Source organism: Myiozetetes cayanensis, unplaced genomic scaffold (assembly GCF_022539395.1).
Source record: "Myiozetetes cayanensis isolate MyiCay16 unplaced genomic scaffold, myiCay2020 scf10, whole genome shotgun sequence".
NCBI classification, from domain to species: domain Eukaryota; kingdom Metazoa; phylum Chordata; class Aves; order Passeriformes; family Tyrannidae; genus Myiozetetes; species Myiozetetes cayanensis.
The window spans coordinates 7,318,907-7,337,160 of NW_026086605.1; the positions used below are offsets into that span (position 1 = coordinate 7,318,907).

General features: G+C 35.9%; 1 protein-coding gene across 2 annotated transcripts in view; it reads right to left on the bottom strand.

Annotated features, from left to right (window-relative positions):
- Positions 1-1,244: 1,244 nt before the first annotated feature.
- ATRNL1 (attractin like 1) overlaps positions 1,245-18,254 on the bottom strand; it is a 462,818-nt gene continuing 445,808 nt past the window's right edge. For both annotated transcript variants that reach the window (XM_050337075.1, XM_050337064.1), the window contains one exon: positions 1,245-3,267. In XM_050337075.1, the coding sequence (XP_050193032.1) occupies positions 3,143-3,267 (125 nt within the window). In that variant the 3' untranslated portion in view covers positions 1,245-3,142. The remainder of the gene's footprint in view (positions 3,268-18,254) is intronic.

An 18,254-nucleotide genomic window follows, 5' to 3' on the forward strand; every position in this document is an offset into this window, starting at 1 on the left:
AGTAGTTTCGGGTTTTATATAAGTATACAAGTACAGAGAGGAACTGAAGTAGTAAACCCATGCTACCATGGACAGTCTATCTCATATTTGAAATGGTAATTTATAGTTGCTGAATTTCCCTCAGCAGAATCCATGGACTGAGGGGGTGGAGGTCGAATCCTGACAATCAGAACTTCACTGGGGTTTACTTACCAGAACAGCACTTATTCGTTTATTTTTCATCCAATATAAATCACATTAAGAGTAAAACAGGCCATTCAACATTTTCTGACTCTAAAAAAGGGTTCCAAAGTTAAATTGGAGAAAAGGGTTTAAAAAAAATGGCCTTTTCATGAAGCAATCATAATGTGACAGTTCATAAAACATCTCATCTGATACACAGTAGTCATTACTAAAAAGTTTGCACTTGCCAACAACTAACAAAATGTAGTTATCAGACATTTTATGCTACTTAAACCTTTCAGAAAGAAGGCTGTAAGAGCTATTCTGAAACTTTGGTTTGAGATCTGTTTGCAAACTTCTTGTATTTAAGTGTGGCCATTATAGAAGTATTTTTATTAATTTAATTATTATATGAATTTACTGATTTGCATGCAATCAGGGATCCTGGGAGAAGGAAGATACTTTAGAAAAAAAATTCTCAGAGTGAAGGGAAATGCTGAATGATCCCATGACAAACATGCTTTTCTTGTACAATAAAATAACATTTTTTACCTGAAAACACAGTAAAATGGCTGATCGTTATTTGCCCATTTCAGTGTTGCAATAAAATATTTTAATCCCTTTAAAACTCACACCTGCTTTTCAAGTATATTTTAAACTCTAGTGGAGATACAGAGGAATGTAATCCTTTATGAGTGAGTCCAGTCAAAACTGCTCTACGGGACCATATGGTCTTTCTGTGGATGGGGTTTCCAGTATATTCACAAAACACACACTGTATATTTCTCATGTGAAATGTTTAGGTTGAGGATAATACAGGGTTAGTAATATATTCCAGACAAGTGGTTCTTTCCTTTTCATAAGTGTATGCATCATATAAACCAGTTCCATCAGTTTATAATTATTTGAACAGATTGACTTTAGAACAAGTAGAAAGAGCTGTCTACAAATGATGATTTTTTTTTTACTATTATAAGTAGCACTTGTTGAAAGTTCCCAATAGAAGTTTTAAAAAGGAATTTTTAAAGTTTTAAGTTACATGAGGTCAGAATAGGCAATAAAAGTCACAAGATTGTGATGGCATTCTTTTAAGATAATAATCTTATTTTAAGATATGAAAATACTGAAACAATCATGCCAGTATAAGAAATAATTATACCATAATTCATCAGTGCATAATTTATCAAAACAATAGAGATGGTTAGATGCAACCTAATATTCTTGTATAAGATATAACTACATACTGTACAATTCTTCCTTTTTTATAATTCTTTTTACATTTAGTCCTCATCCAAATTAAGCTGAGTACTTTGATGTATGAATGGCTTTAGGAAATAAACACAACTCACAACAGGGCTTTATTACTGCTACTGCACCACCATGGCATGCAAGTAACTATGTAGTCAACTATAAACAGTAAAATGTCATCATCTTCCTGAAATAAAAAGAACATAAAAAATACAGATATAGTAGTAAACATCAATTATCATTTTATATCTTTCATATTTACCAAAAGTCTATCATTACATGAGACATTTATACCTCTGTATCACTCTCCTGTACTAGTCTGGTGGCAAATTTGGAGCTGAGAAACTATACTTTCAACAACCTTGTATAAAACCACTACTTTCATATAACACTGCTGTCAAGGTGTAATGTGGAAATGAGAATATGACACATCTGCTACCTACCCCTTAACATTCTCTTGTTCTTTTATATATTCATGAATTTTGAGTAAATGAAGAGACTGAGGGCCATTAAAGCTGTTGTGGCTACTGAGTCCACAAAAGAATAACATCCTTTGGAAACCCTTGTTGAGTACTGACTGTGTGAGGTTCCATACTGGATGCTGGATTTGAGAACCACTGTTGGAAGCAACTCAGATTTCTAAATATTTATTTATTTAATTAATTTATGCAATGGGTATGAAAGTGAGAAGGAGATGTAATCCTGCATCTGGGAGGGGAAAAAAAATCCATGCTATATTATAAAAACAGAGGCCAAAAGTGCTGATGGGGATTCCTTTCTTCTGCTTAGAGGTCAGGACAATAAGTAGATACCAGCAAATTTCAGTATTAAAATGGAAACAGGTTGAATAACAGCAAGTTCAGCTCTCCTTAGATTTACAATCTTGGAGACTGTCTCCGAAAAAAAAAACAAAGGAAATTTTACTGCAGAAAAAGCCTTTCCATGCTCAATTAATTTTACTAATCAGGTAGCTGGCATGGAGGACTCTCTTTGTAAAATACACCATTCTGGATTCAGGACAAAGTCTAAGGTACAGAGACATGAAAGCCTCCCATCGCTCTGCTGTGGCACAGATTATGTATATGAGGTGTTTTCAACGTCAAGAAAAATAATCATGAAATGCTCAAATTATTTTTTTAAATGGAATTATCTTTCAAATATTAACATGTGATGTTCTTGGGTTACACCTATGCTAAGTTCAAAAGCTGCCTACCTTTTTCAGGCAACGATAACACATAAATCCAAATGATCCTTTTTAGTTCCTGCTTGCTGGAAAGAAATTTTCATGCTGATTACAAGGAAAGAACTGTACAATTCTCATTGTTACATTAAGCTATACAAAAATTGCCTTTAGTTTTCTGGAATTTGCTCAGTTTTCAATTATACAATTTGCTTCTACATTACAAAAAACAATGTAAAGTTTTTCGTAGTTCTATTCAAGGATTTTCCCTGCTCTGATATGTTCAGGATTAAGACTACTAGGTATTTTATTTAGTATTTTGTTGATACCAGGTTCCACTCTTTTTATTAAAGCTCAACAAACATACTCACACCTACCACAAGTTTGTTCTGCTTTGGGGTATAGCAGGCTGTGTGACTATAACAGAGCACAGTACCTCATATGTTCATTCATAGATTTGCCTCCATAAAAAACTGAGGCTGTAATAGAGCTTTCAATGGAAGCCATTTAAAAAGAAAACATTACAGAATATACAACTGGAGTTTTTGAATCTCAGACACAAGTTCCTTGACGTGTTGAAAGGTGATGTTTTCGATTTCTGACTCCTGAACTCTTATCTTTACAGTCCGCAGGCTTCTGTTGTGAAATGTCTATCAGTGCACTTGCAATTGCAAGACCTGTAAGATAAATAAAGGAAAAACAAAATTTAATGCTCAGCTTTCCTGAGAAGAATTCCAGAGCAGTGTGATGGTTCCTTTCATGCCAAGTATTTGTACTTTCCCAGAAGTGATCAGTTTTATTTCAGAGTTAGATAAGAAATTTTCACTTTCTTAAATGCTACCTGGTAACGGTCAAGTGGAAGGAAAAAAAGTGCAGTTAAGACACCAGACTGGAAATCAAGAGAACTGACTTCCATTTAAGTCTGTTATTGATTTGCTGTGTGATCTCAGTGTAACCTCTCTTTATCACCATTTTCTTGGTTATATGGACCAGCAACTGACAGCTTTTCTCTTATTAAATGTTTGTGCATTGCATTTAGAAATGGATAAAACTATCCAAAACTAAGAGAGAAATGGAGACTGCAGTTAGAACAAAATTGTGTCCTTTAATATTTGCCTTTTCAATATATATGCCTCCCTAATTGGGGAATATTCAGAGGTTAGTATTACCCATGAACAAAAAGATAAGGAAATATCTTTCCAGAAAGCACAGATTTCTGAAAAGGCAGAGAAATATGATGGTGTTGGCCTGGGTAAATTCTAAATGTTGTCAACTTACCAAAACTCTTCTTTTTCAGATTCTGGTTAATTTGTTGATATTCATGACCTTTTGTTATCCTAACAGGGTATTACCAAGGGTGTGGATAGGCAAGCTTAGGAATCATAGACTATCCTATATTGAAAGGGACCCACAATGATCACTAAATCCAATTCCTGGCCCTGAAGAGGACAACCCTGAGAATCCCACCATGCGTGTTGTCCAGATGCTTCTTGAACTCTGGCATCCTTGGTGCTGTGACCACTCCCCTGGGGAGCCTGTTCCAGTGCCCAAACACCCTAATCTTTTCCAGATTTCTAACTTAAACCACCCCTGACACAACCTCAAGCCATTCCCTCAGGTCCTGTCACTGGTCACCAGAGAGAACAAATCAGTGTTTGCACCTCCTTCCCCACAAGGAAGTTGTAACTGCAGTGAGGTTTCCCTTCAGTCTCTTCTCCAGGCTGAACAGACCAAGTGACCTCAGCTGCTCCTTGTTTGCCTTCCCCTTCACACCTAAGAAATTAGCAGTTGAGAATTTAGTCTTCCATTTGCTTTTTACTTCAGCCTTTCTAGAAATCACTGACTTCTGTTTTAATCCTGTGATTTAAACATGCTTAATACATGGCAGGTCTGAGTTTTTAAGTTCACACAGGTGATATTGCAATCAAATTAATTAGGATTATTCACATTATGAATATGTTGTACTGCAACAAAATCATGACATCTACATATACCCATAATGTAAGGTAATGCTGCCCAATACATCTCAATTTCCAACTACTCTACAAGGAAACATTTGAAAATACTTTTCACCATGTCTAATAGGCCGTTATTCTCAAGACAATATCAAATTCAATTTATCTATTACGCAGAATCCCATTTTGCAATATTTTCCATGCAATCCCTTGTTGTGACAAGCATTTATCTACTAAGAAACTGTGCAAAAATTGTTTTTCACTTACAAGTGTTGCTACAGTTTTCTTTCTTAGTATATGCTATACAGTCAGATTTGGTTCAGGTTTCCAGTATCCTGAAGAAATCTATGCTATTGCACCTTTCTTAACTCACAAAAAAAAGTTGCAAGAATTAATTAATGTGCATGCAGCTTTTCCAAAATGCCTGGCACTGTAAAACGCTAAGTACAATTATCATTGATACATTTCAGGAGACGTAAGAGCCAAGATTAATCAAGTTGTTTTTTCTCACATACACAGATATTTCCTGGCATGAGCTAGTGATGCCTTAAATTAGACTTTTGACAAATTAAATTTTTGAAACCATTGAGGCACCTTTAAAGTATTAGCAGTATCTGATATTAGCAAATTCAGGGATAAAACCTAAATAACATTTTGATGGTTGCTTACATGTAATCCCATCTTTAACATCTAGGCTTAGGGAGTATGCTAAACAGAAGGACTATTATTAGTAAATATTTTCCACCTTTTATAAGATATTTTAGAATATATTTGAAGCTTTTAAACTAACCTCCCTTGCAATAACAATTAACAAAAAGGAAGAACTATTTCTTTCAAATCTAACACTGCTTACTGGGTATACTGGCATGCTGATGGAGTTCCATTAAAACTGAGTCACTAAAGAAGATCATTTTTCAAAACATCACACAAATCATCTAATGAAATTCATTTATTATGTTCTCTACACCCAGCATAGTTCCTTGTTATCAAAGCAATACAATTAACTGGGGGAACAATTCATTATTTCAGAGTGGCAGTCTAAAGGAATTTCATTTACCAAGTCAAGCTTATGCAAAGACACTTCAAGCAAGCAGAATTTACATCAAAATATAACAGAAAAAAATTGCTGTGGCTTAAATATTCATTAAAGGAAAAAACCCCAAACAAAACATTCCCTTGATTTTACGGGTTTTTATCTAAATAACAACTGTGAATACATTTATAGTCATTGAAGTTAGAACTGTAAATCATAAAGTGCTTTATATGTGTTACCTCAATTCCAAAGTTATTACAGTTACCTGCCTTCTCTGAGTGCTGCTATTTAAATATCCTACCTAATATCCAAACTGGTATTTTCCAAATCAGTGCATGGTCTTTGGTTGCCTCTGACTCTTGAGCAACGTGGAGGAAAGGAACAATGGAATCACTATGTATCCCACATGGAGAATCAACAGGTCACTTTCAATAGGCTAATTTCTGGAAATCCAAGCCTAGCTGCAGAACCAGACCTATTTTTAAATTTAGTTTGTTTTTCTACTAAATGTTATAGAAATAACCTGACCTAGTTCTATGCAGATAAAACTATCTGTAGCTTGTTTTAAGGATATGTATGCATAGATCATTAAGAAGTGAGCCTGGTCAAGTACATAAGTGGAAAGTATATTTTTGTAAGAGATAATTGCATCCACAGTGAGAAAAATACCATAGAAAGCATTATGAACTTATCTTTAGCAGAACTATTGTCTTTCCTAATGGAAGTTAAATGGTAACAGTTTATTCTCAGGAAGTGTCTAATCATAAAATTACTGGTGTGTGAATTGTTTCCCTTTTTTTTTTTACAATAATGCAGAACCATTAATAAGTAGAGGAATAAAATACAGCATATCAAATGAGATTACCTTGAAAAGCGCATTCCCAATTTATATACAAACAGCACTTTAATTCTGCATTCGAACAAAAGCATCTGAAAAAGTAATTCATTTTGAGATCCTCTCCTCCCAGCCTCTGTAAAAACAGGCAGCACTATATATTTTAATTTTGCAGCAAAACAGCTTCATTAGGCGTGAAAGGTTAATTGCAGGTTTAAGTGCAGTTCGGGGAGCAGTGCACGGGTCTGTGGTGAATAGCACAGTCTGCTACAGGAAGGCTGAGTGCTATAAACTGTTTGCCCTGCTGAAATGTTTTACTACCTCATTTACTAACTGTCTTCTTTTACTGCTTGTATTTGTAGTTCTTCTAAACCTTTAATAGCTACAGTTTTATTTCACTGTAATCAGATTTAAATGGAAATACCCATGCTGGGATGTTTAAACATTTTTCCTCTGATTGTATACAGCTACAAAAAAAAAACCACCCCTTACACTGAAAAAGTTAGTCTTACATGCTGGCGTGCATATTTAAAACCTCTTTTCCTCCTCTTTTGTTCATTTTAATGAGAAATGCATTGAGTTCTTACTGTCCCCTTTGTTAAAAGTGAGGGAACAAAGAATGACCTCAGATTCATGGTTAGGCAGGTAACTAGAAATGTTTTTCTCAAATTGAATATGTATTATTCAGACATAACATTTGGATAGATGTCTTCATTTGATTAAATTTCTACACATGCCATTGTTATACAGAGTCAGAACATTCAGAAACCTGAAGACAATAATTATGAGTCAGGTAGATCAATTAGATATGTTTGACATTTTAACCAAAATTATAGTCACTGCTTAAGGTGACTTTAAGCAACGAAAATAAAATGCCAGCTGCCATATAGAGACTGAAATAGAAGACTGGGTAAATGCTACACTATTAAAGTCATGGCTTCACCCTTCAGTGCCTTTGTGTTACTTCCATTTGTTTATTCTTTAAAGACGTGTTACTGAACAGGCTCACCTCATAGTAGACAAGAGTCCTTTTATCATAAAGGATCTATTATCCCAAATCTTCCCATTGTAGAAGATGTAATGTCCATGGATATCTGTAGAAATGGATCTGAGCTGTTTGAAGATATACTAAGTGATAAGAATTACAGTCTGTGATGCCTCATGAAGGTGACCATAGCACACAGTGAAGCTAGTGAAGATAATTTCTTGCTTATCAGTAAAACTACCAGTTATTACATAGGGAATTTTCAGTATTTCAAGTCTATAAAAATACTGTTTTATAAATATACAATGTATATTATGCATGCATAACTGACCTTTATATACAATCCCCCCAGTTAATAATGAAGTTTTTTATAAGCTATTTCTTAATTTGATGAAGCAGATTACATTCACCATAACCTTTATGGATGCATGCTAGGACTGCACACATTTATTCTTCATAGAAACTAAATATGCTAATTATGATGCCTATAATAGTGGAGGAACATGACATTCTAGATGACTGTTACTACACAAGTATTTCTGAGTACCCACTGAAAAAAATTCTCCTAGTTTCTGTGAGACATTGTGCTAGAAATAGTCTTATTCAATTTAGTTTGGTAATATTTTAAAGATTTTCTGGTTCTTCCTGTACTTCTCCTGTGTTCTCAACCAAACTGTCTCCAAGCAGAGCAGCTCATGCTTAATTTTCGTGACTGAAAAGGCCAGCATGTCATTTGTGCTACATACTCATCTGCTGTAGATCAAGTCATGTTGGGAGATATCCAAAAGGTATATAAAATGGAACCAGAGCAAAATTTGTTATCAAAAAGGTACATAAAATGGATCCAGAGCAAAATTTGGTATTCAAAAGCACGATCCACAAAACCTCCTCCTAAGCAAGTACAAACCTGATACTTGAGTGCCTACTTTCCAGAAGACAAATTAAGAGTCATCTGAAGTTCAAGACTGTACATGGCTAGAGGAACAAAACAGATCTAAGTTCATTTCAGAGTCAGAAAATTGTAAAATCCTTCATGAGTATCCAAGTTTCCTGATCTGGCAGGTGTGCCTAGACAGTATCCAGAGATCGCAGACTTAGTCACAGAGAAAAACAATCATAAGCAACTGCCAAGAAGAATAAGTATCTTCATAACCTGTCATATTGAGTGTTTTTGTATTTGAATTAGATTATTTTTAAAGGACAAGATGACAGCACCTCAAAATCACAGCCTTTTTATGGGCTTCTCTTCCTGTTTGGTGCATGAATGTGTATTTTAAGTTGACACCACTCTTAATATAAGAAAGATATATTAAACAAACTAAACTAACTAGGAAATTACTTTTGGGAAGTAACCCTATCATTTTTTTTTCAGTGATAATTTTTGCTAGATGGGAAGACAGCCAAGAGGCCAGAAGGTATGTTTTTCTTTTCTTACACATATAACTTAATTAAATAAGTAAAATACGAGACAAAGCTTAGACCATAACAATAATAAACTAAATAACAATTGTGTGAAATTAAATAGCCACACACTAGTAGAGGGAAGATGTCACGCTCCTTTTTTTATTATACCTTTGCTATTTCGTAATAAGAGCTATCTATAAGGGACTAAGAAATTCTTATTCCCAGAATAGACTTATAAATTACCTGCTGCCAGTTTGTGGGAAACACAGACTATACAATAAAGTGCCTTTTAAGAAAGTTCAGCCTTTGCCAAACCTTCTCATTTTGAAAAGGAAATGGCCCTACATAATTGTGTGAAATACTTGTGTTCCAAGGGGCCAGTAGCGATTTTTTTTTAGTATGCATTTAGGCAGTTCTCCTTCCCTTTCAGGGTGAGATATCTGTAGTTTAGTCTGTAATCCAGGTCTGTACAACATCTGGTGCCTTTAAACTAAGCTAAGAGACAGCATGAGCTTTTTGGCATCTCTGGACAGGCATGTGCAGGGGTTGACAATGAACTTCGGGATACCTCAAACAGCGTCCTGATGAATCGGACCTAGTGAGGAGTTGGAGACACTGTGGTAGTGGGATTGGGGCAATGTAATATTGATTAACTGAAGAGTTTTTTCTCTCATTCTCTTTTCTCATCTTAAGCCCTCCTGAAACACAAAAAGTCATAGAATAATAAAATTGTTTAGATTGGAAAAGATCCTTAAGATCATCAAGTCCAAGCATTAGCCTAACACTGCCAAGTCCACCATAAATCATGTCCCTAATTGCTACATATATAAATAAGAACTAAATACCTCCAGGGCTGGTAATTTCACCACTTTCCTGTGCAGCCTCTTCCAAATCCTGGCAATGCTTTTGGTGAAGAAATTTTTCCTAATAGTCACTCTAAATCCCCCCTGGTACAACTTGAGGCCAATTCCTCTTGTCATATTGTTTGTTACTTAGGAGAAGACCCAACCTTGCTACACCCTCCTTTCAGGTAGTTGTAGAGTGATAAGATCCCCCCTGAGCTTCTTTTTCTCCAGATTAAACACCCCCACTTCCCTCAGCTGCTCCTTCACTGATTAATTTTAAAAGGAGCTAATATTGCATTTAGCTGGACTGAGTTGCCAGGCCTGTACACCAATCCAACATGTGCACCTTGCCCAGGGAAGGCAGCACAGATGGAAGTAGAAATGCACTTTAAGAAGGGGTAGATGAAGATTGAGATCATGTCTGACCTGAGCTGGGAGAGGACCCCTCATCTGAAACTTCATAAGAGATGATGGGCAGGGAACAGTAAGTCATGCATGGCAGGTCTTGATTATGAAAGATTATATTTGAGGCAAGGAAAAAAGTGTTTGAATGGACCTACAAGAAATTATTTCTTGATTAAAAATAAATAAATTAGAGAAAGATCTGAAATAAACCTTACTAAAACAGTATTGGTTCAATGTGGCAGTAATGCAAAAGTGAGCTGCAGAGAAGCTGGGCAAGGGCTTTTGTTCTGAGATGCAGAGGGAAAACGGTGTTTTGGAGAAGCTTCAGCAACAGAAACCATCAGGACTATGCACTTTGGTAGTGAGGAACACGAGGAATGCTGGTCAAAGAATACTTGGGCAAGACTGGAAGAACAGGAAGGGGGAATATTGTCATTAATACAGATTCAGTGGAAAACACTGGAATACAAATTAATAGGAAGAAATGTAAAATGCTGTGGGAATGAAAAATGACTATATAAAACTGGTCTTTAACCTAACCTGTTGGTGAAGGGTAACCCAAATCCAGGTGTATGGATTCCACTATTAAGACTTCCACTACAGACAAATGATTTCTATATGAAAAGAAGTCAATGCACTTTCTACAAATAAAGGGAGAAATTGAACTGCAGATACTTTCCCAAGATCTCTGACACCTTACTTTGACAAAAAAATCTTTAAATTGGAAGAGTAAAGAATACCTTAATCTATAATGCTTAAACAACATTACTAGGTATATTATCTATTTCTTGGACAAAAATACATTGGGGCTTTCTGGTAAAACTTGTCACAGACTAGTCCAGTGATAATATGACTGACTCCAAAGACTAAAAAAAAAAGAAATAAAGAAAAAGAATAGTAGTTGACTACCAGCTACAGAGAAGATAAAACTGAAGATAAAACTTTCTTCTCAAAAGCTCTTATTGACCCACTTTAGATATTACAATTGTCTTGGAAAATGGTTACAGTTGGACTAGTTTAGTAAGAGTTCCTAAAGCTGCAATACTTGTCAGAACTAAATTTCAATTAACAAAACAGTCATCACATTTAGTCAGGAAATAAGCTTTCTCACACAATAGCAGAGCTAAGAGAATGAAAGCATCTCATGTTTTTATCTACAAAGATTTACCTTGTTACAAGTGATCTATTGTTAGACTCTTACTTTATTCCATTACTGTAATTTTTGGCCCTTGGACCACATGTGGTCATTACAGAAATCTGAGAATATCCCTAAATATTCCATTATCTTTCTCAACACAGCTTATTTTATACAAAATCAAGGCAGATTTTTGTATGAATAGTTGCACCTCATGGGACTTTCTCTATTCTGCCTTTTTGAATATAAGTTGTGGAGACTCAAACAGTTGTATCAGCAGTAAAATGTTTACATTTTTAGGAGGGGGGAAAAGAAAGTTTAATCATTACATAACATTTTCAGAAACTTATCAATCAAGCACATGAACGGCGAATCACCTACAGTTCACAAAATATATATTATTTTAAGTTATTAGCAAAATTAGAATTGTGTTTTTAACTCAATGATATAAAAAACACTTAAAAAGGAATATTGTACTTAGAATATGTGCAAACTTTATGCAGATTAATTCCTTGCTGCTCTGCCACTGCAGATTAAACATCATGTGTTAAAATGCAAGTAATTGCACATTTTTCTATAATAGTAATATTTGAAACATTTGGATTACATTTTCAGTTTGATTACATCTCCTTTCCATTGAATCATTTATCCATATGTTATGAGGAACATCTCTATTCTTGTGATGTTGTGCAGCCGTTTAATTTGTTTTCAAGAAAATCACTATAAACTAATTTGCTACTCTGCAAGAATTTGGTGAGATGCATTAATCATGCCAGAATCTAATTTGGTCTTCTAAACCTATTTCTGTAGAAAAAAAAAAATCCTACTTGGAGTAGTGAAGAAGCTCTATTTTCACTTACTTTTAGCAATACCTGATTTAATACAAACAAAATTATAATGGTTTTTTTTTAGAAGTCAATATCAAAGTTGTGACCCAGTTGGGGTTAGTTTATGAACCTCTCTGTAGTAATTAGACACATTTGGATTGCAGAAGTCTACTCAGCCTGGCCCACTCGAGGTTACTTGTGTAACATTATTTTACTCTTTGTCACAATCTTCAGCAATCTCTTTTTATTTGGATCATGGGTGCAAATCAGTAAAAAAAATGAAGGCATGAAAGATGTAAAAAATTGTGAGCTGGAGTTACAGCATTTTTAAAGCTTTTTACTCAAATCCACTCATGCAATTGGCTGCTTTAACCACTGCAATGAAAGCTAAAGACTCACTATACATCATGAGTAGGATGAACACCTGTGGGACAGAGATTTATCATCTGTATAAACAGAGTGTGATTGACCATTATTGCTCTGCTGAACTATATTTCATGTAATTAAGTAATCAGAATATCTCTGTGTATGTGTGTGCAGGTCTGTGTATATTTGGGAAACAGAGAGCAGGTTGGAACACAACTGAGCAATCAGGAGAAGAGTCAGAAGGAGAAAAGGCAGCAGTTTTCACTGGGGTTTGCTTCCCTCCAGAGGGGCCTTACTTGCAAGGGGTGATTTAAAGCACATCTCTTTCTGTCTGTAGAGGAAATCTGGGGTGATAAACCTCACCAGGTGAAATTCAGTTTTTATGAGTACCTCTCTAATGTTCCATCTGGATGATAACAGATTTGCAGCTTTACTACTCTCCTCCTCAAGACAAAACACACCACCTTGAAGACAATAGGGTTAAGGGCCTGAAAGGGGCCAATCCTGCCCATGCTGGAGATAAAACAAGACTACTTCCATTATCATTTACTTTTAAGGAAGAAGATTAGAACAGTAGTCCTCAAAGATCCTTTTTCTCAATCTTGCACCTTTATTTTGCAGGTGCCAGATTTTTAATTTTTTTTTTTTACACTGTCAAAAATGTTTTTAAAACCGGAAAGTATTGAAGATGCTCATATAGAGAAATTATTACAGTTCACCAGAAATTCAGTAGGATTGCAGGTTAATCAGTAACAGGCATGATACTGGATTCTCATTTAGAAGTATTGCATCTGAAGGTTGACTTGTCCATTTCCACCACCCTGGTGCAATATATTGTCACTCTAACCACTGTTTTGCCACTGATTTGTTTCTGGCCAAATAAAAATGCCTGTTCTCAGTATTCTGCTGATTTCCACTATTAGAGATTCAGAACATCCCCAGCTACACAGCCAGTAGTCACTCTGACAAAACAAACAATCTTGGGAGTGTAACACAGAATTAAGCCAACGGGACAGAAAGAGTGCCAAGAATTTTGAACCATATCTTGAAATATCACTGAAGTTACGACTTGAGGGTCCTCAGGATCTCTGACGTAAGGGTATTTGTAGGTTCAGTGCAATTAATGCCTGAGAACAATGAACAAGAAAATGAAAAAAAAAAAGAAAGAAAAATACACAAATGCCCTGCTGTCAGTATTAGGGTGGCTCTGTCAGCAGAGCCAGCATCAGCTTATACAGAACATTGATTTTTATTAATTCCAGCAGAAAATCTTGGAAAATGCTGAAAAGTTGTCACCATAAAAAACATTTTAAGCCTGAGAGATTTTATACAAATTGCCCGACCAGAATTACGGTCAGCACTGAAGGAGAATAATTCTGAATGGGCATCCAGGTAAGCTACACAGCTACTCATTTATTCTTTACTGAATCTTCTATTTTACACTGAAAACATTATGTTCTGACTATAACAGGCAAAATGACAGACTTAGACCTGTCAAATTGTATGGAAATAGGATTCCATTTTAAACACTGACTATTCCTAATTGATTACATACACTTACTTGGTCCTGAACAGTCAATATAGATAAAAATCAGTAAAATTATAGTAGAAGAGCACCATTGCTGTTTGTGTGACATATGCAGGTAGAGCAAATGCCTGAAACAGTGAGATAGTAATACAATGGCTGTGTATCACTGTAAATATATGACATGCCCTAGGCATGTGTTCTAGTTTGGAGAGGAAGAATTAGAAAACAGACAGTACATAGTCACAGCTTGCTACCTAGCTCTGTGTGTACTCAGAATCAACAAGTAGCTCTCATTGTCTCAATGACCCATTAAATAAATTAAAATTTTTGAAAAAAAAAAAAACCCAAACCAATCCAAACCAAAACCCAAACCTAAAACGAAACCAACAAAAACCCCTAATCTGGTAAAAAGATTACCAAACCATAACTTATGCCATTTAAAACATTTCTCTAAGTGCCCCTGGAAAAACCTGAGAAAGATTCTCTTGACACACCAAATTCAGGTTCCCTGTTTCTCCTTTTAGAAACAACATCCATCAGAGATACAGGAGCTGTGAAATATTCCTCTCTTGAGATCAGATTTGGCATAAATCTCAGCCTGATTTGCACATCTCCTCTTAATACAGCAAAATAAGATCTCTAACTCATGGCCTGTTGAACAGGACTCGTGCTACTAAATGGATGTGAAAAATAAAGGTAGAAATCAAGAGAAAGATACAGTCCAGAAAGTCTCACAAAGTCCATTCCTCAACAATGTGAGCTCCCTGAAGAGGCACTCAATGAAAATACACCTTCAGATACTGAATAGTTACTGCAGCAGCCCATCCTCATCACTAGTCATGCGAGAAACAAATGGCAGAAATGAAACCAGGGAGAAGATGTGTTAAGAGATACATATTGCTTGGAGTTTTCCAGTGTCAGGATGGTTCTTAGAGACAATGGGCAAAATTCAGAGCAATTCTGTGCATTGTTCTTCCCCACATTTTCATTAAAAACTGATGTGCCGTATAAAGCATCTCAGTGTCTTTGTATTTCCAGGATGTGATTAGGAGCTAGTTTTCATTTATGCATTTTTTAGAAAGCTTTTACTTTGTGATGGAGGAGAAACAAACCTTCAGCAGGACATTAGAACTCCCTCACTGCAATTTTGCTAAATCTCCCATCTGTTTTTTAAGAGCAGAAATTGCACAGAGTCTTCTATTTTCTATTTAACTGCTGGCCTTCACCCCCTCTATTTTTTTCCCCTATGCTTTTTGATCACATGTGAAAAACTTAGCTTCAGTTCCCTTATTTCCTGATTTTCTATATTTCAATTATACTTCAATGGCTATATATACAGTGATAATGATACAAGAGCGCTATGAATGAAATCTGTTTTGTACTATCCCAGCTTCTGAGAACTGCTACAATTTGAGTTGCTTTCTTCTGTAGCCCCTGAAGTGCCTTCTAGAATATAATAACATAATAATATAATAATATAATAAACCCTGAATCTGCTCTCCCTTTCAAAAGCAATCCAGCATTCTGTTTCCTATAATGCTGCTACATTATGATTTGCAACTATAAATAATTATCCTAAGTTATAAAGATATAATATAAAACTTTAAAGCAATACCATTAGACACCATACACTTGAGACTCTGAAGCTGCCATAAGCAAACACTGATTTTCAAAAAGAATAGAAAAGGTGATAATGAAAAACATGGTTCCTTGCTGCAATTTTGAATGCAAAGAATGAAAAAAAAAGTAACCAGTGGCAAACTCCACCTTGTTTCTGAAAGGTGGGACACCACATTTTATGACTTTTATCCTAAAATGTGAGGGGGAAAAATTGGATCTGGCAATGCTTAAAGTTCTGGAATATAAGGTATTATGCCCCAAAAGGAGGAGAGTCAGAGACAAGAGGGATTGATATAAACTTCTATAAGGCCTGTGTCCAGATGTGTGACACTGTGAGTTGATTTTTGTTTGTTCTGTCTTGTCTGGACAAGCATTCAGTATAATGACAGTGGAATATATAGGATTCCTGCCTTTTTCCTACACTGCTTTCCAATGCCTTCCTTCCAAATAGCCCTTCATTTTCCATTCTTATTTTTGCTCCTTCTTCTTCTATTAAGCTTCATCCACCACATTATTTAATTGCCTTTATGAAGCACTTAGTACATACACTTCTATCAATCAGAAATTCTCTTTGTGAATCTGATGTTAGTTACTAAGACTAATTCCCTTCTACTGTCTTTCATCTTTTTGGATTGTACTAGTGTGAGAAGATGGTGGTAGGATAGGTTTTAAAGGCTGCAAACATCCTAATAATCATTTATATTATTTGACCTTCTCCTGACTTCTCATTTTAGCGAACAATTCTTTTCCAAGAAAAATATACACATCCACTATTACAAAGAGAGATAAAAATAACTGTTCAACATTTGAACTACGACCTAACTACTTCTTTAAAAGGAATGAAGTAGATTGTGAACAATCTAAATACAGCCAACTTTATTTCATCATTTGATTCCCACATGTGCTTTAAGAACAATATTTCCATTCAAGCTTTTAAAAGCTGTGTGCTAACTAGTGCACATTTTTCATGCAACTTTTCATCTCTGATGTGTTTAACCGTGCTTTCACTACTCCTGCTGCAAAAGGGACAAAAACGTGTTTTTCTCAAAGGGGGGGCCTCAAGGATCCAACTATCCTTTGGGACACTGTAAGCTGTGCTTGAAGCTGCTTAATGTCCACAGAGGCTGAGGCAGTGGGGTTTGAGTCCTCTCCAGATCCACTGGGATGGATTTCAAAGGGAGGGAAATAGGGCCAGGAGACTCCAGCAAGAACAAACAGCTTCTAGGCTGAGGCATGTCACTGCTGTGCTCTGCTGAAGCTGGGTATGCTCAGTAATTCACACAACTGGGTGCTTCCCTAGAATGAAGTCATGATGGAGTCTTCACATTTTCACATGGCTTTGGTCACAGGAGACTGACTTTTTACATGGGCAGAAAGTGATAGGACAAGGGGTAATGGTTTTAAACTAAATGAGGAGAGATTCAGATCCAGAAAATGAGAATTTTTTAGTGAAAAAAAAATGCTTAACGATGTATGAGCCTGTTAAGAGATCAAAATTGAAGGTCTGACTTAAACAAGATGAATTTTCACACTTCCCCCCCCCCCCCCCCCAAAAGACTAGCTCTCAAGTCCTATTTTAGAGCTTTCATTTACAAAATCAATGTTTACTGACCTTTTCATACTGGTTTAAATATGAAGACAAGAGATGTGTCCAGGGAAGAAAAACTGTATTAAAATCCTTAGCTTGTTATCTCCAAATTACTACAAACAAATTAACTAATGCAGTGTTTAGCTAGTTTGCCTATGTTTCCTAATGCCATCACTGAATAAGAGATGGGCTGGCATCACACCATAGCCAGGACAGCTCTCCTTAAAACATAATGTGCTTAACACTCATGTATTCCTCATTGAAAATAATGTAAGCCTATTTAGAGTACTGACATTATTTGCAGAAGACACATTTTGAAATCAAGATACGTTTTGATTCACTGAAATACTGCAATACTAAGCAAAACCAGACTGGATTGGTTTTGGCCAGGTGGTATGAGGATGGAGCTACAGACATTTCACCTAGAACGACTACTGTGTCCTGCATAAACTTCCTGGGCCTTGACCCCTCACAGCATCTTCTCAAGGGGAAATAGCACAGAAACTACTTGAGTTAGTGGAAAATTCTGTCCCCTCCCCAGGGCTGTCCATAACCTCCATCCTCCTTTGAGGAAAAATGTAACACACTAAACAGACATTGCCTGGGGGCTTCCCAGAGGATCACACTCCATGGACACCCATCTGGCACGTCCAGTTCCAGTGCTTGAAGGCCAGGTTTTGTACATGTTTGTACACCTCTCACTGTAACAAAGTCTCTGACACAATGAGGACTCTGAAAGGACTTGAGAATAGAAATAAGAATAAAAAACTCCAGTCGCAAACAGAAATCAAACCGGTAGCATCACAGGTACTAGTGGAGTTTTGAAATGACCACAAGGAAGCTGGCACAATATCATTGGCATGATGTACCCTGAACCAGCTTGGAAAAAGCAATCTGGAAAAAACCCAGATTGTAATGAATGAACCTTTATTCCACACATGAAAATGCTTCTGATACTGACAAAAGGAGGTGCAATATTTATCATTCTAGGATCGCAGGGGACAAACCATCAATATTAAATCATGAGAGATTTTATTTGTGAATTGGCATTGTTTTCTGTCCCTTGTGTTACCACAATGATAAATGCTTTCCTTTGTGAGGGAAAGAAAGATGCTGGCTGTTCATTACACATATATTC